This window comes from Neoarius graeffei, chromosome 4 (genome assembly GCF_027579695.1).
Source record: "Neoarius graeffei isolate fNeoGra1 chromosome 4, fNeoGra1.pri, whole genome shotgun sequence".
NCBI lineage: Eukaryota > Metazoa > Chordata > Actinopteri > Siluriformes > Ariidae > Neoarius > Neoarius graeffei.
In genome coordinates this window covers 4,078,205-4,100,302 of record NC_083572.1, presented here as the reverse complement: position 1 = coordinate 4,100,302, position 22,098 = coordinate 4,078,205, and the positions used below count along the sequence as shown (strand labels likewise).

Here is a 22,098-nt window from a genome sequence, read left to right as displayed (position 1 = left end):
TTTTGAAAGCTGCTTTTGTAAGAGCATGATCGTGATGACGTGCCCAAACTGTCAGCACTGTTTAATATCTCACTGCGACTGGCACACTGCAGCGCCGCACAAAAACCCTCGTTAAAATCAGGATCTCAAGAACGGCGCCGATTCTGCGGCATAACACAGAATCAAAATCCCTTCTGATTGAATTCTGGATCCTGATTGGTCGGGAAATGTTGATTCATTTTCTGAAACGTCAGAAATGGAACTACAAAAAAGGGGTCATTCTTTAAATAATGGCAGAATTCATAGCACTGTGGTATACAGTATGAGGAAGAATACACTCCAGGATATGCTCTTATAGGAAAATAATCAATCAACGACAATAATCACAGCACGACGTTCCTCATAATTCTCTGTGACCAGCGAACATTGACATGTTGTTCCACCACATGGCCTCTCCTCTCGTATAACTGAAGGAATGTGGGGAAGCTGTGAGTGAATTTGAGTTTCTTTTACAACCCCCATTTCTAAAAAAGTTGGAATGCTGTGTAAAATTTTTAATAAAACCACAATGCAATGATTTGCGGGCGGCACGGTGGTGTAGTGGTTAGCGCTGTCGCCTCACAGCAAGAAGGTCCGGGTTCGAGCCCCGTAGCCGGTGAGGGCCTTTCTGTGCGGAGTTTGCATGTTCTACCCGTGTCCGCGTGGGTTTCCTCCGGGTGCTCCGGTTTCCCCCACAGTCCAAAGACATGCAGGTTAGGTTAACTGGTGACTCTAAATTGAGCGTAGGTGTGAATGTGAGTGTGAATGGTTGTCTGTGTCTATGTGTCAGCCCTGTGATGACCTGGCGACTTGTCCAGAGTGTACCCCGCCTCTCACCCATAGTCAGCTGGGATAGGCTCCAGCTCGCCTGCAACCCTGTAGAATGTTGAAACTGAGAAATTTTATTGTTTTTCGAAAAATATATGCTCATTTTTAATTTGATGTCAGCAACATGTTTCAAAAAAAAAAAGTTGGGACGGGGCGTGTTTGAGATCAGCTGCTGTAGTTTTGAAAGAGAAATGTTCTCCCATTTTACCTGATATACAATTTCAGTTGCTCAACAGTTCGGGGTCTCACATCTTTGTCGTATTTTGTGCTTCATAATGCACCACATGTTTTAAATGTGAGAAAGGTCTGGACTGCAGGCAGGCCACTTTAGCACCTGGACTCTTTTACAACAGAGCCATGCAGTTTTAATATATGCAGAAAGCGGTTAGGCGTTGTCTTTCTGAAAGAAGGAAGGCCTTCCCTGAAAACGATTTTGTCTGAATGGCAACATATTGCTCTGAAACGTGTAAATATCATTCAGCATTAATGATTCCTTCCGAGATGTACAAGCTACCCATGTCATGTGCACGAATGCCCCCTCATACCATCACAGATGCTGGCTTTCGAACTGTATTTGTGGATGCAGTAATGAAGTGTTTTCACAGACGATGGTTTTCTGAAGTGTTCCTGAGCCCATACAGTGATTTCCACTACAGACACGTGTCTGTTTTTAATGCAGTGTCGCCTGAGGGCCTGAAGATCTCGGGCATCCAGTGTCAGTTTTCAGCCTTGTCTCTTGCATACAGAGATTTCTCCAGATTTTCTGAATCTTTTAATGATAATGTACCACAATTTTACATTGAGAACGATATGTGATTCTTAAATTGTTGCACTGTTTGCCCACTCAGTCTTTCACAGAGCGGTGAACCCCTCCCCATTTTTACTTCTGAGAGACTTCGCCTCTCTGGGATGCTCTTTTGCCAATTAGCCTAATTAGATTTTTAGTATTTACACAATTTTTCCAGTCTTTTTCCAACTTTTTTTGAAACCTGTTGGCAGAACTAAATTCAAAATGAGCATATATTTTTTGAAAAACAGTAACATTTCTGAGTTTCAACATTTGATACATTTTACTATTTTCAATGAAATACAGGGTTTCCATGATTTGCAAATATTTATGTTTTACAGTGTTCTAACGTTTCTGGAAATGGGATTGTAGTTTATTTAAAAAAAAAAGGATGTTGAAAGACTCATCGTAAAACTCATATGTACAATAAATGAACTAAAACATCAATAGTACAACCATCAATATGAATTTGTAGTTGAGTGCAAAAGTTTGCACACCTTTAGGACAAAATTAGAGTTAATACCAAGACATTCATCATTACAAATGACATATAATACATGGTTATAGTGTTTATTAATGGCAAGAAATCTGTCAAAAAATATCAGATTTAATTTTTTTTCTTCTCAGCCAACCTTCTGCCTTCTTTATTTTGCTTTTTTTAATTTTTGTTTAGCATTTTTTTAAATATATATATATATATATATATATATATATATATATATATATATATATATATACCTGTGTGTGTGTATATCAGCTGGATAGTAATGCTCACTGACTACGATGCAGGAGATCGGGGTTCGAATCCCAGTCGGGGCAAAACATCATCCAGTAAGGGTCCTTAGGCAAGACCCCTCATGATATATCAGCCTACCTCAGGAATGAGTGAAGACATAACTGATAGTCATACCAGCTCAGACGTCGCCCGGGTCAACAAGGTCTGCGTCAGTTGATAGGGAACCAGGGTAAACTGATGAGAAATGGGCTACTGGAACAAGACATCGATGGACGAGGACAGAAAATACGGAATTGCTGGAATGCTACTATACAAGCAATCCCAGAGAGAGGGGATACATGTGGGACCATTGGACATTTCGAAACCCACAATCAAGGCTAACAAAGAAACAGCTATTAGCCCAGTGTTCCAACATCCGTAATCGAAATCTACTATCACAACTAGAGATTAATGAAATACAACATGCAACAACGATGCTATGGCAAGGGGGAGCCAGGAAGACAGGTCATCCCCACAACCAGAGATTGGGTACCAAGCCCCAACAGCTAACAGCCTCAACACAAGAGCTGCTGACCTGAGAAGGAAGATCGTGACCCAACTGGAAACCTGGAGCCCCCGGCGAATACTGAGTTGAATACTGAAACTGAGTTGCCAAGTACCTTCAGAAGATCTACTAGTAGATGTGAATGCTGCTCTGAAGACAATCTCCACAAGAACCATCACTGAGCCCAACAAGCTGATACACAGTACAGCAACAGTAATCATGGAGATGCTTGGACACAAGGTGGGCTCGGGACATAACAAACAGTATCCACCATGGAAAAGACGATTAGAGGCCAAGATAAAGGCAGCACAGAGAGAAGTTAGGAACAGCTGAACAGCTAGCTGAAAAGCTGAAAGGGAACATGGTGAATGAAGAGGCACTCGAAACTGCCAAACAGCGACTAACAGCTCTGGCCACCCGGTTGAAGAGATACACCAAGGAGAATAAACAAGCTGTTCTCCACTGTTCTACACCTTTTTTTTGTATATATATATATACATATATATATATATATATATATATATATATATATATATATATATTGTGTGTATATATATATATTCTCCATACCAGAGGCACTCGAAACTGCCAAACAGCGACTAACAGCTCTGGCCACCCGGTTGAGGAGATACACCAAGGAAGGAGAGGCCAGGAGAATAAACAAGCTGTTCTCCACTGAACCAGCCAAGGTGTACTCTCAATGGCAGACAATGGCAAACAACCGGTCAGACCCACCAAGAGCTGAGGTGGAAAAATACTGGAAAGACATATGGGAAAGAAAGGCATCACACAACACCGATGCCCAATGGTTAGTGGACCTAAGAGCTGACCACAGCAACCTCCCAGAACAAGAACCAGTAACCATCTCAATGGCAGACGTCCAAGAAAGAGTGTCAAAGATGAAGAGCTGGACAGCACCAGGCCCCGATATGATCCATACGTACTGGCTGAAGAAGCTAACTGCACTCCATGAACGCCTAGCAGCACAGATGAACCAGCTGCTGAGGGATGGAACCCACCCAGAATGGCTAACCCAAGGCAGGACAGTCCTAATCATGAAGGACCCCCAGAAGGGACCCATCCCATCCAACTACCGGCCAATTACCTGTCTCTGCACAACATGGAAGGCCCTGTCAGGCATCATTGCGGCAAAAATGAGTAAGCATGTGGCTCAATACATGAGTGAGGCACAGAAAGGAATTGGCAGTAACACCAGAGGAGCCAAGCACCAGCTACTGGCCGATAGAACAGTCGCCCGAGACTGTAAGAAGAGACAGACCAACCTGTGCACTGCCTGGATTGACTACAAGAAAGCCTACGACTCAATGCCACACACATGGATACTGGAATGTCTGGAACTGTATAAGATCAACAGGAACCTAAGGACCTTCATACAGAACTCAATGGAAATGTGGAAGACAACCCTAGAGGCCAACTCAAAACCCATTGCCCAAGTCAACATCAAGTGCGGCATATACCAAGGAGATGCGCTATCACCACTGCTGTTCTGCATAGGCCTGAACCCCCTCAGTCAGATCATCACGAAGAGCGGCTACGGGTACCGATTCCGTAGTGGGGCAACAATCAGCCACCTGCTCTACATGGATGACATCAAGCTGTATGCCAGGAACGAGCGAGAAATAGACTCGCTGATCCACACCACCCGGATCTACAGCGATGACCTAGGGATGTCATTTGGATTGGACAAGTGTGGCTGGATGGTCTCAAAGAGAGGCAAGATGATCCGGACTGAAGGGATTGACCTACCAGAGGGCAACATAGGTGATATCCAAGACAGCTACAAGTACCTTGGCATCCCACAGGCTAATGGAAACCATGAAGAGGCCACAAGGAAGTCAACCACAGCCAAATACCTCCAGAGAGTAAGGCAGGTCCTGAAAAGTCAGCTGAATGGTAAAAACAAGGTCCAAGCCATCAACATGTACGCACTACCAGTCATCAGATACCCCGCTGGTATCATAAACTGGCCAAAGGAGGAGATAGAAGCCACAGATATCAAGACTAGAAAGCTCCTCACCATGCATGGAGGGTTCCACCCCAAGTCCAGCACCCTGAGACTATACACTAAGCGGAAAGAGGGAGGCCGAGGGCTAGTGAGCGTCAAGACCACGGTCCAGGATGAAACATCGAAAATCCGAGAATACATCAGAAAGATGGCCCCAAAGGATGAACTGCTAAGTGAATGTCTCAGGCAGCAGAACCCTGATGAGAGTGCAGAGGAGGAGGAGGAACAGACAACCTGGAGAGACAAACCCCTACATGGCATGTACCACCGTCAGATAGAGGAAGTGGCTGATATCAAGAAATCCTACCAGTGGCTGGATAATGCAGGACTGACAGACAGCACAGAGGCACTAATCATGGCAGCACAAGAACAGGCCATAAGCACAAGAGCCATAGAGGCCAGGATCTACCAGAGTAGATCAGACCCAAGATGCAGACTGTGCAAAGAAGCCCCTGAAACAGTCCAGCACATAGTAGCAGGGTGTAAGATGCTAGCTGGATCAGCGTACATGGAGAGGTACAACCAAGTGGCTGGGATAGTATACAGGAACATCTGCAACCAGTATGGAATAGAAATACCCAAGTCCCAATGGGCCATACCACAGAAGGTGGCTGAGAACAACAGGGCCAAGATTCTGTGGGACTTCAGCTTCCAGACTGACAAACAGATCCTGGCTAACCAACCAGACATAGTGGTGGTGGACAAAGAGCAGAAGAGGGTGGTGGTGATAGATGTGGCGATCCCAGCTGACGCCAACATCAGGAAGAAGGAACATGAGAAACTTGAGAAGTATCAAGGGTTGAAAGAGCAGCTGGAACGGATGTGGAAGGTCAAGGGTTGCGTGGTCCCCGTGGTAGTGGGGGCACTTGGGGCAGTAACCCCCAAACTGGGAGAGTGGCTCCAGCAAATCCCAGGAACAACATCTGAAGCCTCAGTCCAGAAGAGTGCAGTCCTAGGAACATCGAAGATACTGCGCAGAACCCTCAAACTCCCAGGCCTCTGGTAGAGGACCCGAGCTTGAGGATGACATGGATACCACCCCCCCGCCGGGGGTGAGAAGGAGATTTTTATAAAATGTGTGTGTATATATATATATATATATATATATATATATATATATATATATATATATATATATATGTGTGTGTGCATGTATGTGTGTGTGTGTGTGTGTGTATATATAAAGGGTGGGGGTGCAAACTTTTGCATTCCAGTTCAGTTGGAATTCCTTTAATCCTGTTAATGTTTACAGATCAGTGTCTGGTGGGGAAATGAGGTGTGTGTGTGTGTGTGGTCTTATCACACGCTATCATTAGGACACTGAGGGAGGTTTTTCTCTCCACAGAGGGACTTTGTAGGTTTGTTGGCAGCACTAACACCAGAGACTCGACTTAATTTTAAAAATGATAACTCCAGTCATTCTCAAATCATCGGTCTTTCAGATGATTAAAAAAACCCCCAAAACCCAAGCACAGACCGTCATTTTCCCGAGAAACCACGAATCGTAAACTCCTCCTCTGTCCTGAAGATATCAGAAAACTTCAAACTCCATCTTCACCTCTGACTGTTACAGGACAAAGCACTGACACTGGAGACTCCTTCCAGAAATGTTACATAACAGAAAAAACTTCACCGTATCAATAATTAAGCACTTAAAAAATCTGATTCTGTGGAACGTTTGCTGTACTGGTTTCTGTGAACGAGCTGCTGCTATAGAAACACATTAGAACAGGTGCATTATGAGCTGCACTGCTGTCAGAGCTGCCGTTATAGAGAATTAATCAACACTTTGGGACCAGTCAGAATCCAGGGTTCAACAGCTATGGTGTGTTAAGTGTGTGTGTGTGTGTGAGTGTAAGTGCTTCACTGTGAAGAGTGTGTAATGTGATCCAGTCCTCCAGCACTTAACACTGGAATATGAAACCTCTCAGCTGAGGAGAGTGAAGTGCACTTGTTCAGAGTGTCTCTCTGCAGTGTGTGTGAGAGAGAGAGAGAGAGAGAGAGTACGGTACAGGAACGCTTCAGCGCTCACCGTGATCTTTTTAAACCCTGAGGATGATGACACACCTATTCCCGTTTTTCAAGGTTTCGTGGAAAACACCTTCAGTTACGTGTGTGCTGATAATCAGTGAGGCTGTGTAGGTAGACAGCTTTTTTTTTTTTAAAAAAAGAGACAGACAATCCAATGTGCCATTTTTTCAGTGATACTCTGACAAACAAACAAACAAACAAAAATCCTCGATCGAAATCAAAATTGTTGTTGGATTAGCGCCATTATCACTGTTTTTATCATTTATTCATTCAACAGTCATGTTATATATTCATATTTAATTATACATTATATTAAAAAAATTTGTTTTTACTTTATTTTAATTGTTTGTACAGATGCGTTTCTTGCTGTCAATTAAAATAAAGCATCATGAAACTCTTTCTGAAATGATAGTTCAGATGAAAATAAGAAAGAAGAAAAAAAATCCACGGGGAAATAAAAACTTTCTTGGTGTTTTTATATTGTTAAAAAAAACCTTTTTGTAATTCATACATTTTATTTTCAAGATTCACAATTAAATGTTGGCATCTGTTGAAAACAGGAGTCATCAGGAGATGACATCCCCCCCCAGCCCCCACATGAAACCCCACTGAGCTCTATATAAAATCTGGAGAGCTCAAAGGCTCATCAGAGTGAAGCCGTCTGGCCGCCATCTTACCACTTGCACTGCGTGGATTTGATTTGTGTTAAACCGTCATATCTGATCAGATTTGCCCCAAGAAAATTATCTCCTAACTATTTCCCCTTTTATTACTTCCTCTTATTTTTTTCAACTTTACCCCATTCCTTACATATCTTTATAGGACTCTGCTTCACTGTTATTGTTTTTTCCTTTTCCAGTTCAGTCTATGATCTTCTTTTGAATGGCTCTTTTACTACTGTAATTATTTTTATGGAGATTATTTCAGTTTTTCTCTTATACAGTGTATCTTTCTCTTTTGTATAGTTCTTCCTCTCTCTCTCTCTCTCTCTCTCTCTCTCTCTCTCTCTCTCTCTCTATTAGATCAACACAAAGGCTGTACAATACTTCCTTTCTATTTAGGACAGTTGTTGAAACAGGATTATTTTCTCATGTTATTTGCCATTTTCACTTCATTCTCACAGTCACGTCTTAACAGTGTTTACTGGCCACTTAATTCCAGAGTTGGACAGTAACGAAGTACATTTACTTGAGTACTGTACTTGCATACACTGAGTACTTTACTTGAGTATTTTTTTTTTTTGGAAACTTCTGACTTTAACTTCACTACATTTGAAAGACAAATATCGTACTTTTCACTCCACTACATTTCTATCAAGATCGTCGTTACTCATTACTATGAAGCAGCTTTGAAAGTGGATGTTTTTTTCTTTTCTAAAATGTGATTTTTTTTTTTCCTCGCATGTGACACTGAGAGCCGATCAGTAATCACTAGGGTCACGTCACGTCCGTAGACTGTATAAAATCAAGTTCAGTGATTTCTCAGCAACAATATTTGAACTCGATCAGTTGATGGCAGAATGGAAGGAGGCGGTTCTTCTGGGGAACGCACGCACGCCCATGGCTTTACCTAGAACCCATGTTTCAGTTTTATGTATGGATTAAAGAGTCGTTTCATTTTAATTCTTTGCTTTCTTTGCCTAAAACGAACCACATCACAGCCTACAAAAGCTCGCCGCCCAATCTGCAGAAGCAGATTGATCTATATAAACGTTTTATTCCAAGAGAAAGCTTGCAATGAAGTTGTCTGTGCTTTTAGAGCTAGCGATAATGTTGTAAACGTAGCTATGCAGTCTGGTTAGTCAAATGACTTTCTATGGATTTGCCCACCAAGTTGTCATCGCCTTGTCCACGGCTAACATTTACACATAGCTAGTTAACTTGGACACTGTTCGTTAGCATGTAAAAATGGAGTTACGTTAACATGAATAATGTTAACTTATCTGAAGTCCTTTCAAAAATATGTTTTAGCATCATCTTGCCAAATAAACAGAATGTAGAAATCTGTGTTTAAAGGTGTTTATTCTACAGGTTCTACAAGTCAGTCAGTAAATCTAGTCGGTTGCTTCAGAGGTATTAGGTTTTGTAAGCATTGTGGCAATAAAACAAAACAACGCGGTGAAGAAATTGTACTTCTAATACTTAAGTATTTTTTAAAAGCAAGTACTTCAGTACTTTAAGTAAAAATTTGACCGTACAACTTTCACTTGTATCAGAGTAACATTTGACCAGTGGGATCTGTACTTTGACTTAAGTAATGAAGTTGGGTTCTTTGTCCAGCTCTGCATAATTCACTGTCACGATATTCATGCAGATTAACTAAACAAAAGAGAAAGATGCACTGTATAAGAGAAAAACTGAAATAATCTCTGAAAAATAATTATAGTCGTAAAAAAGCCGTTCAAACGAACAAAACCCCAAGAAGACCATCATCTATATCCCCTGCCTGATATACCAAGTTTCAAGATGTTATTTGTCACGTTTTTCAAGTTGTGCTGCAGGAAACCAACCCGACCTCTTTACACTGACCTCAGCAGCCCATGGCATAATAAACCCACCGGAGCTTTGGTCCAGCTGAGTGAAAAATTAACATTTCTCGCATTTCTTAGTATCAAAAGGCACAGATACATTACTTAATCAACACATATACCAACTTTCAAGACCAAACCACTCATAGTTTTCAAGTTCTGCTCTGGAAACAAAACCGACCCCTCAGACTAACCTGAGAGACTGAGTCTGAAACTGTTTCCATGGAAACATGAAAAATTAAAAATTTCTTAGTATGAAAAGGCACATCTACATCACCTTGTTAACATGTATACCAAGTTTCAAATCCGTATCATGAATAGTTTTGGATATATGCTCCGGAAACGAACATCGCTCTTAGAAACGAAGTCAAAATCTATTTTTTTTTATGTAAAAATTTGAAATACTTTTTTTCAAAAATCCAAAATAGCAAAAGGCAGCAGTTCACATATCGTTTGGTCAGGGATTAAAAAAGATCAGAGACTGAACTGGAAAAGAAACAAAACAATAACAGTGAAGCAACGTGCTGTAAAGACATGCAGGGGCGTATCAAGCTTTCCAAAAGTGGGGGTGTTCTGGAATGGGGAAGCCATATCATTAGAAATCGGTTTATGGCTATATACACGCCCGGCGTGTACACTGTGATGTACTGTCAATGACCGATATGGAACTTTTTCATACCCATGGTCCATGGATGCAAATGAAAGGGAGGACAGCAGAAAGCCTGTAAATCCAGTTGACTCTAGCCAAGTTCTGCATTTCATGCAGAGATCTATCATGTTGGGTTTTGGTGTTGTTACTGCCAGGGCTATGTAATTATTCAGTAAGTGAAGGCAAAAAGTATTGAGTGATAATTCTAGGTAACAGGATACTGTTCTATAACAGAGATGTCAGTATTGCTGCCTACACTGGTATACACTGAGATAAACAAAACCAAAAACTTCACATAGCCCAAGAAGTCATACACAGTGTATAGATCATACACCATCATGCATAACAGTTTGGACTGGGATCACTTTGTGTGAGCAGGAGGCATGGCTAATCAGTTCATGTTGGAAAAGTGCAGCATCCTGGAAGGACCTCCTTTAGTATAGCATTCAAATAAGACGGGGCAGTTCCTGCTTTTAATGTCTTTAATTATTCAAACTCGTGTACAAAACTTGTTTGCATCATGCATTACATCAGGTTTAATGCATAAAATTTGAAAATGATGCAATAGACTACACATACAACAAACACTTAATGGCCAAATAACATTACTGTACAACAATTATTGAACATTCATTCGATTTGAAATGCCTTTAAATCGCAATTGAAAAACTCTTCTAAAAAGTGATAAGCAGTTACATGATACCCATTACACATGACATATCAATCAAGCACAACAGAAATGTGCTGTTGGTGTAGATTTGAGTGCGTTCTGTCAACGTTTGATAATCGCACGAGTCGACACGAGTCACATTAGCATAGCTAATATTGCCTCTCTCTCTCTAGCCGGCTAGTATGCTACTAACATTAAGCATTTCAATCAATACTGCCTTAAATAAAACTGGTGCACCACGGATCCTCGATCTTGAAATGAGTGCAGTGGTTGAGTGATTGAGCAGTAGGTTACTCAAAGTAGCGGCACGTTTGCAAGCCTGTAGGTGCAGGGGTAATATAGTCAACTTACTTGGGTCTTCTTGAAAAAGGAGTCAATCGTCCCCTGCCTTTTCCTTTTCTGCATCCTTGTCAATATTGCACGACAAAAGAGGACAGCATTAATAGTCCTATGGAAATTAACACAATCTTTTAGGGCATGGCACCTGGGACAACTGTTTGAACGACGGCATCGCAAGCGCTTTGAGAAGGGTCTGTCTGCAGAGCCAGGCACAGTAAGCACCGCATGCGACGTCAAACCTGGAACGGTGAATCAGGAGCGGTAAAACTGGTGTTGGCTCTGCAGCTCTGCAGACAGATACTGTATTATTGAGCGCTTTCGGCACGCTACGCAAACTGGCTATTATATTCACGCAAATGCTGATTGGTCAGGTGAGAAAAACTGTTTTGAGTCCGTTGCGTGGCTGTTTTTTGTCTAACGTTATGGCAATAGTTTACTTCCTTGTTACACATTTTATAGTAGCTGTATAATTTTCATAATGATGTCATTTTAATCTGACAAAAGTGCGGGGGATGAAATTGTGTTTCAACAAAAGTGGGGGGGATGAAACGTACGCATCCCCCGCGGGTGATACGCCCCTGAAGATATGTAAAGAATGTGGATAAAGATGAGAAAATAACAGGAGGAAATGAAAGGGGGGGAAGTCAGGAGATACTTTTCTTCGGGCAAATTTGATCGGATACGATGGGTTAACGTGTAAACCAAATCCATGCGATGGGAGTGGTAAGATGGCGTCCAGATGGCTTCACTCGTCTCTACAGCAGGGAATGGCTCTGAGCTCTCCAGATTTTATATCGAGCTCAGTGATGAAACCGCACTCCAAATTTTCCTAAGTTGAATTGGTTGCCATGGAAATATGGAAAAAAATAAAATTGCACCAATCCCAAAATGTCAAAAGGCGCAACTCCTCTGGTCATGTCACATAACTGTCAGCGTTTGTGAAAAAAAAAAATTCCTAATAGTTTTTGAGTTATGCTCTGGCAACTAAAATGTTTACAGACAGAGTGATAGCTATATCCCCGCTGAATTATATACTGTTGATCTGTGTTTTCTTTGTTTGAAATCTTATTTATATTACACATTCTAAAAAATCGTACTGGTACCAAGTTCAAATGTCAAATCACCTCCTGGACACCGGAACAAATCTTAATTTTATTTGTGCACAAATCAAAGGCAGTTCAATCTGGAGTCACTTTATTGGTGTGATCATGCCACATTTATGTTAATACAGTATAGCTGAAGGTTTTAAATTCATATAGCTCTATTAATCACCCAAACACTATCACTATTGCCTAACACACACACACACACACACACACACCCTCCCTGTCACACCATCATACATGTTTTTGCCCTTTTTCCAGGCGTCTCGGTGTGGAGTTGGGAAAGTCGCTGGTGTTTGAGGCGGCTAACAGAGGTGAGGGATGTGTGATTTTCTGTTTTTCACATCTGTGTATGTACTTTGGTCAGTAGAGTGAGTATAAAAGTGCAAAGTACAAACTCTTTCTGTAGTACAGTGTGCACACACACACACACACACACACAGCTGAAAGACTTGGAGCACTCTCAAAGGTTAATTTGGTCGTTTAAAAAATGTTATGAAAATATTTCCAGCATTATCGATCACATTTATAGCTTTTTTTAAAGATATTTTTTGGGCTTTTTCCACCTTTATTGGATAGGACAGTGTTAGACAGGAAATGAGTGGGAGAGAGAGAGACAGGGAGGGATCGGGAAATGACCTCAGGTCGGAATCGAACCCAGGTCCCCGGATTTATGGTATGGCACCTTATCCACCTGAGCCACGATGCCCCTATAGCTTTTTTTTTTTTTTTTAACTTTTTTTTTTAAAAAGGTGAATAATAAAGTCATGCACCATATATTCAAGGACACCAGCAGGTCCATAAGTATTTGGACAGCGACACAGTTTTCATTATTTTTGCCTCTCTACACCACCACAGCGGATTTGAAATGACGCCATCAGGATGTGATTGAAGTGGCGACTTTCAGCTTGAATTCAAGGTGTTTTTTAAAAAATGTATACATCACATTAACTGTTTAAGAATTACAGCCTTTTTTTTTTAACTTAGTCCCTCCATTTCCACAGGCTCAAGAATAATTGGCCAATTGACTGAAGCAGCTTCCTGGCCTGTTATGGCCTGTTTTCTCATTATTTCATGACTAATTAAGGTCTGGCATTGATTGCAAGTGTTGAATTTGCATTTGGTAACTGTTCATGGGAACTCCTCAGTATGTCAAGTTTATTTGTATAGCGGTTTTAACAATAGACATTGTCGCAAAGCAGCTTTACAGAATTTTAGTGACTTTAAACATGAGCTAATTTTATCCCTAATCTATCCCCAATGAGCAAGCCTGTGGCGAGGAAAAAACTCCCTCAGACGACATGAGGAAGAAACCTTGAGAGGAACCAGACTCAAAGGGAACCCATCCTCATTTGGGTGATAACAATATGATTATAACGTTTTAACAGTTTTAACATGAAGTCTGTTGTGTTGATGTTATAAACTCTTAATTGATGGAAACTTGAGTGCAAAACTGTTCATGACAACTGCAGTCCTAAAGTTAGCAAGTCAACTGTAGTCCTCAGCCATAAAAGCATGACTATAAGTGTCCAGAGCGTCCCCAAGTGTGACTTTCAACTGTCCATATGGGGCCGTCCTCCACAGGAGCGATGTGATGAGACTCCAGCCAGACGTAGGGCATCAGGATGGATCAGGCAGGTCCGAGGAGCAGAAGAGGTTCAGCATCTCAATCTCAGGATTGACATGTAACTCAGAGGGACAGACAGAGAGAGGGGGATGCAGAGGGAAAAAAGAGAGAGAAAACACAGGTTGTTAGGTATGCCCAATGTTACCTGATGAGTAGGAACAGAGTATATTTTGTGCTGAATGCAAGCAGGGACTCCGGCAAAGCTAACTATGACAGCATAACTAAAAGGGGAGAATCAGAAGGTAACACAAGCATGAGGGAGCCCTGGGACATAAAGCAGCAGCCACTACACCGTCAACAAATTCAAGTGAGCAAGCAAGTGGGGACTGACAGCATCCATACATCCCAGTTTACCAAAACACACCTAGTCTGAGGATCCTCCAGATCTACTCCTTTACCTCATAAACACTTAACAAAAGGCTTGACTAAACAGATATGTTTTCAGCCTAGACTTAAACTCTGAGACTGTGTCTGATTCCTGAACACTACTTGGAAGGCTGTTCCATAACTGTGGGGCTTTGTAAGAAAAGGCTCCGCCCCCTGATGTACCAGCAGATAGCCTGCATATAGCCTGCACCTTTTGATCTAAGTAGATGTGGTGGGTCATAAAGGACCAGAAATTCTATCTAAAGAGTTGTTGATTCAAATGAAGGAGGCCATCATTGGGCTGAAAACAACATCGACTTCCCAGAGAGATAGCGGAAACTTTCGGAGCGGCCAAATCAACAATTTAGTACATTCTTAAAAAAAAAAAAAAGGAATGCATGGGCGAGCTCAGCGACACCAAAAGCCCTGAAAGACCACGGAAACCACCTCAAGTGGATGATGGCAGAATTCTTTCCTTGGTGAAGAAAAGCCACTTCACAACATCTCAAGTCAGGAACCCTTTCAAGGAGATAGGCATGTCATTGCCAAAGTTTACAATTAAGAGACGCCTTCATGATTGTAAATGCAGAGGGTTTACCTCAAGATGCAAACCACTGGTAATGCTCAAGAACAGAAAGGCCAGATTAGACTTTGCTAGAAGATGTGTAAAAATAAGAAGCACACCCAGTACTTGAACAAGATTCTTTGGAGAGCTGAAACCAAGATGAACTTGGGAAGAAGAAAGAAGAAACCTTTATTCGTCACATGCACACTTCAAGCACAGTGAAATTCATCCTCTGCATTTAACCCATCTGAAGCAGTGAACACATGCACACACTCAGAGCTGTGGGCAGCCACACCAGAGCACCCGGGGAGCAGTCAGGGGTTCAGTACCTCACTCAAGGGCACCTCAGCCCAAGGCTGCCCCACGTCAACCTAACTGCATGTCTTTGGATTGTGGGGGAAACCGGAGCACCCGGAGGAAACCCATGCAGACACGGGGAGAACATACAAACTCCACACAGAAAGGCCCTCGCTGGCTGCTGGGTTTGAACCAGGAACCTTCTTGCTGTGAGGCAACTGTGCTAACCACTACACCACCGTGCCGCCCGAAGAGAAGAAGAGAATAGTCTGGAGAAGGAAAGGAAGGGCTCATGATCCAATGGAACTGGATCTCTGGTGTTTATTGATGATATAACTGCTGATAGAAGTCACATGATGAATTCTGAAATACATAGAGCTATACTTTCTGCTCAGATTCAGTCAACTGCTGCAAAACTGATAGGACAGCACTTCACAGGACAGATGGATAATGACCCTGAACATAGCATGAAAGCAACACGAGCTTCTTATAGGGGGGAAAAATAGAATTTCCTTAAATGGCCGAGTCAGACAACCAAACTGATTATGATTTTCACTGACTAAAGACAAAAATGAAGTTAGAAAAACCTATAAACCAGCAGCAACTGAAGATGGCTGGAGTAAAGGCCAGGCAAAGCATCTCAAGGAAGGAAACTCAGGATTTGGTGTGGTGTTTGTGGGTTCCAGACTTCAGGCAGTTACTCACTGCAAAGTATTTGGATCCAAGTATTAATGATGCATATATTTATAATTGTTAGTTTGTCTAATTATGCGTCACAACAAGAAGGTTCTGGGTTTGAGCCCAGTGGCCAGCAGGGGTGTTTCTGTGTGGAGTTTGTATGTCCTAATTGTGTCTGCAAGGGTTTCCTCCACAGTCTAAAGATATGCAGTTAGGCTAACTGGCTACTCTGAATTGTTCATTGGTGTGAACGTGTGTGAATGGTTGTTTCCCAAGCCTGGAAATGGGAGGGTTGTGGCAGGAAGGGGATCTGGCATAAAACTATGCTCCAGTTAATGTTCATCGGCTGTCCATTGCCACCGATGATGACTGCTTCATTCCGATGCGCAGAAATGCAGATGGGCTGCGAGGCCTGCACCAGAGTGACCGAGTCGCCCGCACTGGCGACACGAACAGCCCGGCTGAGCCACCACAGAGTGTCTCACCTCGTGAGCTCTGGCATACTATTCTCCTCTCCTACCGAAGCACCTTGCACAGTAAGGTAAGACAAACAGTATCGTGCCCCATCATGTTGTCTCTCTGGACCTCCAGACCTGATGCTAAGTGGTGCACAAAAGTGCCACAGGCCTCCTGATGGGTATGGAAGTTGCCCCGCAGTGACCACTGACTTGCCGAGTGATGACATCCGTTGGCCATTTGAGTGGCTCTTCTGCATGCCATCTGTTGGTGCGCCATTGACCCTGTTGGGTTCATCTGCCACATTGCACCGAAAAGCACCCTGCTGCCAGTGTCTTATTGGTGATGTACTATTTAACCCATAGCTGGAACCCAGAGAGGTGCTACCACTCCGGGCCCGAGCGGACCTGGGAGCAATGGCAATTAAGGGGTAACTCCACTTTCCCAAGTACTTAAGTCCTCCTGGACTTACAGTTGAAAGTCATACCCAGGACTACAATTAATATGACCTGTGGATCAATAGGGTCCACATGGCAGCGACCCCACACGCTTAAGTGGGACAAGCTGGAAGGAGTGAGTGAGTTTGTCTAATTACTTTTGAGTCTGTGAAAATCGAAGGACTGGTGTGGGTTTGTTTTTTTTGTATTTTTTTTTAAAAGGCTGTAATTCTTGAACAGTGAATGCTTTTGTTTAACCTTTTGAATTAAATCTGAAAGTCTACACTTCAGTCACATCTTGATGGCTTCATTTCAAATCCACTGTGCTGGAGTAGAAAAGAAACACCGCTGCCATCAGGGTCACTGTCCAAATACTTATGGACCTGATGGTGTACAATGGTGAATTTGATATATTCTTAGGTTTGAGTAAATAAAATACAAGGTGAAACACTGATGGAGATCTTGGCGCTGTCTGGGTGGGAGGGGCATCCGATTTCTCCCTTGTCAATCGCAGGTGTACGTGAGCTCATGTATGAGGAAGAGGGCAGAAAGCTGCAGCAGGAGTACGTACATACGTACATGTAATGTCTAAACGCTGTAAGTCATGGTGATGTGTTCTCGCTGTGTGTTCCGTCACAGAGACCACGGTGGAGGTGAAGGAGTCGGTGAGAGGACAGGATGTCTTTATCATCCAAACCATACGCAGGTCAGAGGCACTTTTTTTTTTTACCCAGAAAAATTGTCTTTTGTGTCCCATATGATGCTGACACTGTCACCGTAGTGACACTATTAGCAGGAGGCCAAGAAATGACGTCTAGTCGCTAGTCAAGCATGTTTTTATTTAATTAATTAATTCTGCCTTGAATTTATGACCTTGGCACTTATTGATCCCAGACAGCATTTTTACCTGGAAGATTAAACGTGAAACTCGTATAAATTTTTAAAACAACTTTTATCATGCCTCGGTGGCTTCTTTGTTTCTGTTGTATGTCTTCGAAACTTAACACTGATATGATGATCAATGATATGATGATAAATATTTAATATAAACTGACGCCTATTTTTAAAGGTCTTTTCTGTTTTGTTTTTTTTTAAATTTTTTTTCTGAGTGGTGTTTCATGTTTTGATTTTTTTTCTCTTTTTGTCTCTGTAGCTTTGTGCAAACCGTTCAACCAATTTATTTATTTGATCTTCTCTGTCAAAAAAGTGATTTTTTTACTTAATTTTAGTCCATTCACTATGATCTAGCAAGGGCTAGAACTGGCTGAGAAATGCGCCGAGGAACTGGAATAAGGCCGAATTACTGTATTCTTATTGTATATTCTTGATGTGCTGAATTAAAAATCACACCCCTGCATTTTCTGAAAATGCTTTTACTTTCCGTGCAGCATTTTTTTTCTGCTTTAAAGTGTGTATCATAAATTCATACATCTCATATTTCTTGCTCAAGCTGCCCTGAATTGAGTCTCTGTGGTCACTAATGGGTTAAATCTGTTCTATCAGGCAGTAAACAAACAGAAATCCGGTTCTGTCGTTTTGTTTGGATGATTTATGTCGGTGTAAAGGTCTAGCATGCAAACTGGGTGCACGAACTGGCATCATTTCTGTCAGGTTTGATTGATGTTAATCGGGTTCTCTGGTTCGCTTTCAGGCAACATAACATAAATTCATCACGCAAACTCGAAGGCGTAAAGGGCTTCAGGTCGAACCTGAGAGATCGTGCCGGAGTAAACTGTGTAAACTCTTCGATAACCAAGCAAGTTCTTACTTTCTCACTGAACAGTTGTTTCTTCACTCGCCTTGGTTCACCAACTACACACAGCTTGCTTTTTTTCTTCTTTTGTTTGATCTGACATCAAAACAAAAAATTCCAACAATTTGTTGTGACTGACTAGTACAATACTGTCCATCTCACAGGTCTCACGTGTGCGCATGTGCAAGTGTATGTATTCATGCACATATGAATCTGTCTGTGCCATCATGGTGGTTTAATGTTAAGCTAGCTAGTCAGTGAAGCTCCACCTGACATGCTAGCAAATTCTTTTCAAACTCTAAATCATATTGGGTAGCTAACGCTACTAGAAAAGAAAGATTTCTACATTGTTTATTTGGCAAGATTATGCTAAAACATATTTCTGAAAGGACTTCGGATAAGTTAACGCTAATCCTGTTAGCATAACTCTCTGTTTTTACATGCTAACTAACAGTGTTCAAGTTAACTAGCTATGTGTTAACGTTAGCCGTGGACAAAGCTACGGCAACATGGTGAGCAAATCCATAGAAAGTCATTTGACTAACCAGACTGTATAGCTATTGCAACATTCTTGCTAGCTCTAAAAGCACAGACAGCTTCATTGCAAGCTTTCTCTTGGAATAAAACATTTACAGACCTCAATATGCTTCCACAGGTTGTTTTTTTGTAGGCCGTGACGTGCTCCGTTTTAGGCAAACAAAGCAAACATTTAAAACGAAACAACTCTTTATTCCTTTCAGAAAACTGAAACATGGGTTCTAGCTATAGAACCGTGGGTGTGTGTTCATCCCCCAGAAGAACCGCCTCCTTCCATTCTGCCATCAACTGATCGTGTTAAATAACGCTGCTGAGAAATCACTGAGCTTGATTTTATCCAGTCTATGGACGTGATGTGACCAGAGTGATTACTGATCGGCTGTCTCAGTGTCACCTGTGAAAAACCCATCACGTTTTAGAAAAGAAAAGAAAAAGCATCAACTTTCAAAGCTGCTTCATAATAACGAGTAACGAGGACCTTGATAGAAATGTAGTGGAGTGAAAAGTACGATATTTGCCTTTCAAATGTAGTGAAGTTAAAGTCATAAGTTTCCAAAAAATTAATACTTAAAGTACAGATACTCAAAAAGTGTACTTAAGTACAGAACTCAAGTAAATGTACTTCGTTACTCTTCACCTCTGTCCATATGTAGAAGAACTATCGAGGAGACGACGGGGACAACCTCGAACTTCAATCGTCATTTGGTAAGACTCCACCTAGAGAAGGAAGTGACACGCTACGTTCATTGCTCTGTTGATAGTGGGCGGGACTTGCTTGCTGAGCGATGAACTAGCTAGTGTTAACCCTCTGTCATGTTATTTGCCCTGTTGATAGTGGGCGGGACTTGCTGAGCGATGAATAAGCTTTTTATCTGTTGCCTATTAACTAAAACGGGGCCGTCGAGCAGGAACGTTAGTCCAACACAGTAGCAGAGACGCTTTCACATAAAGGCAGCAGCAGCCACCGTCAAATGGTGCAGGTGGAGTCTTGTTCTCGGACTTGACTCGAAATTTTCTTTAATGACTTGGACTTGAGGCCCTGTGATGACCTGGCGACTTGTCCAGGGTGTACCCCGCCTTTCGCCCGTAGTCAGCTGGGATAGGCTCCAGCTTGCCTGCGACCCTGTAGAACAGGATAAAGCGGCTACAGATAATGAGATGAGATGACTTGGACTTGAACAGCGGGGACTCGAGACTGGACTCAGACTCTAGGTTTAGTGACTCGACTGCAACACTGTCTCTTAGTGTTACAAAGTGCCAACACTGGAGGCTCCTTCCATCAGTGTTCAATACGTTTTTCTTGACAGAACACCACCTTTTTTTCCTTTTCAAAAAAAGAAGTGTGTGCTTGAGCTTAATCCATCATGCAGAGCAAAGTGGTAAAGATTCAGGTCTTACAGTGGAGATTCATGTGATGAATGAAAAATATTCATGAACGAATATAAATGAAGAGACGTTATATCATGAGGTCCTTCTCTGCCTCGATCAAGCTGCAGGTCATTCTGTTACGACTGAGAAAGAAACGGAGCGTGACCTTGGTTAGGACATGTGAGGCGGAGCTTAGGGCGATAAATAAGCGTTTTGAAGGCGCATTACGGAGGAACATTTCCTCAGTACAAAATGTTATCCTCTCGTCCGTATGTTAGTAGATTGTGCAAAGATAATGGCTCTTTTATGTACGATATGAGTAAAGATGAGAAATATGAAGCTACATTTTAGTGACAATGGAATGAGCAGACTTTTTAATCCTATTAAATGCACCAATAAGAGTCCCCGTTGTGTTTTTAAGTGATTATCCTTTTTCCATCTTTATTATTTTAATGACTTAACTTCCTATATAATGCGCTTTTTTTTCTTAAAAACGTGGAGTCCTCGTGAATGAGCTGTTACTATAGAAACGATAGAAATGCTCTGATCTGCTGCTGTTAAAGAAAATTAATCAACACCTTTATGACCAATAAGAATCCAGAATTATGTTACACTTGATCTTAACAGTTGATGTTGAATGTGAAGCTGAAATATGGCACGAATTGGCAGAAATGAAATCTACAATGATTTTTTTTGTTTTAAATTTAGATAAAATAAATGAGACAATGATTTGAAATGTTTTTTGTTGTGCATTAAAAAAAATAATAGGAGTTAAATAAATAAAATAATACAAAAAAATAAAAATTATAAAAAGAATATTTTAACAAAGAATAAGGTGTAATAAAAAATAAAATAATAAATAATTAAAAAAAGAACAAGGTGTCACAATTCCTTTTAATATAGTTCTAACACACACACACACACACACCTTTTCAATTTATTATTGAATTATAACTGAAATATGATTCAACATTAAAAAAAATCATTCCATAAAGTTGAAGGTGAATGAAATTAATTATGAATTTAAAAAAAGGCTGTAAATTTGAAAATATATGGTCCATGACTAAGACATTAAGAGATTCACTTTATTTATTTTATTTTTTTTTAAATTCTTTTATCATAATAAATGGTGTTAAATATGGGATGTTAAATTCTTGTTTTGTTTTGGGATATTGTCCATCCAGGGATGTGAACACAGCGATCATGGAGCTGCTGGTGATGGCGTACGCTCTGAAGACGTCCTGTGCCAAGAACATTATTGGCGTCTTCCCGTATTTCCCCTACAGCAAGCAGTGCAAGATGAGGAAGAGAGGATCCATCGTCTGCAAGCTGCTAGCATCCATGCTAGCTAAAGCAGGCAGGAGAAACACACACACACACACACACCCGTGAACTTTACACCCAGTGAGCACTTTATTTGGTCTTGCTACACCAATTCCCCTTTTTATCAGCGACACCTGTCACACAGGTCACTTTTCAGGTGCATAAGGACTCGCAGTAGACCATGTGTTGTTTGGCACAAAGTTTTGGCACCCTGTACCAATGCTAAGCGGCTATAATTAGGGTGTGTCATTTTCACTCAGCTGTGCTGAAAGACAAAATAAATGGTGTGTTACTGTTAAAGTGCTTGGGTGTGTTCCGAGTTGTGGAATGTGTCAGGTGGATTAAGGCGCGTACTTACACACATTAAAGGTGATTAAAGATTAAGACCATAATGGCGCTTTGTTGTAGACAAAAAGTAAATCCTTCAACTCTC

At 41.5% G+C, this 22,098-nt stretch overlaps 1 protein-coding gene across 5 annotated transcripts in view; it reads left to right on the top strand.

Annotated features, from left to right (window-relative positions):
* Positions 1-22,098, top strand: part of LOC132884744 (phosphoribosyl pyrophosphate synthase-associated protein 1-like) — a 39,255-nt gene that overhangs the window by 4,655 nt on the left and 12,502 nt on the right. For 4 of the 5 annotated variants that reach the window (XM_060918646.1, XM_060918648.1, XM_060918647.1 and 1 more), the window contains 3 exons: positions 12,520-12,572; positions 17,324-17,390; positions 21,527-21,699. In XM_060918646.1, coding sequence (XP_060774629.1) covers positions 12,520-12,572; positions 17,324-17,390; positions 21,527-21,699 — 293 coding nt within the window. Of the gene's footprint in view, positions 1-12,519; positions 12,573-17,323; positions 17,391-19,627; positions 19,680-21,526; positions 21,700-22,098 lie in introns of all 5 variants that reach the window. The other variant, XM_060918649.1, reaches the window with a different exon arrangement.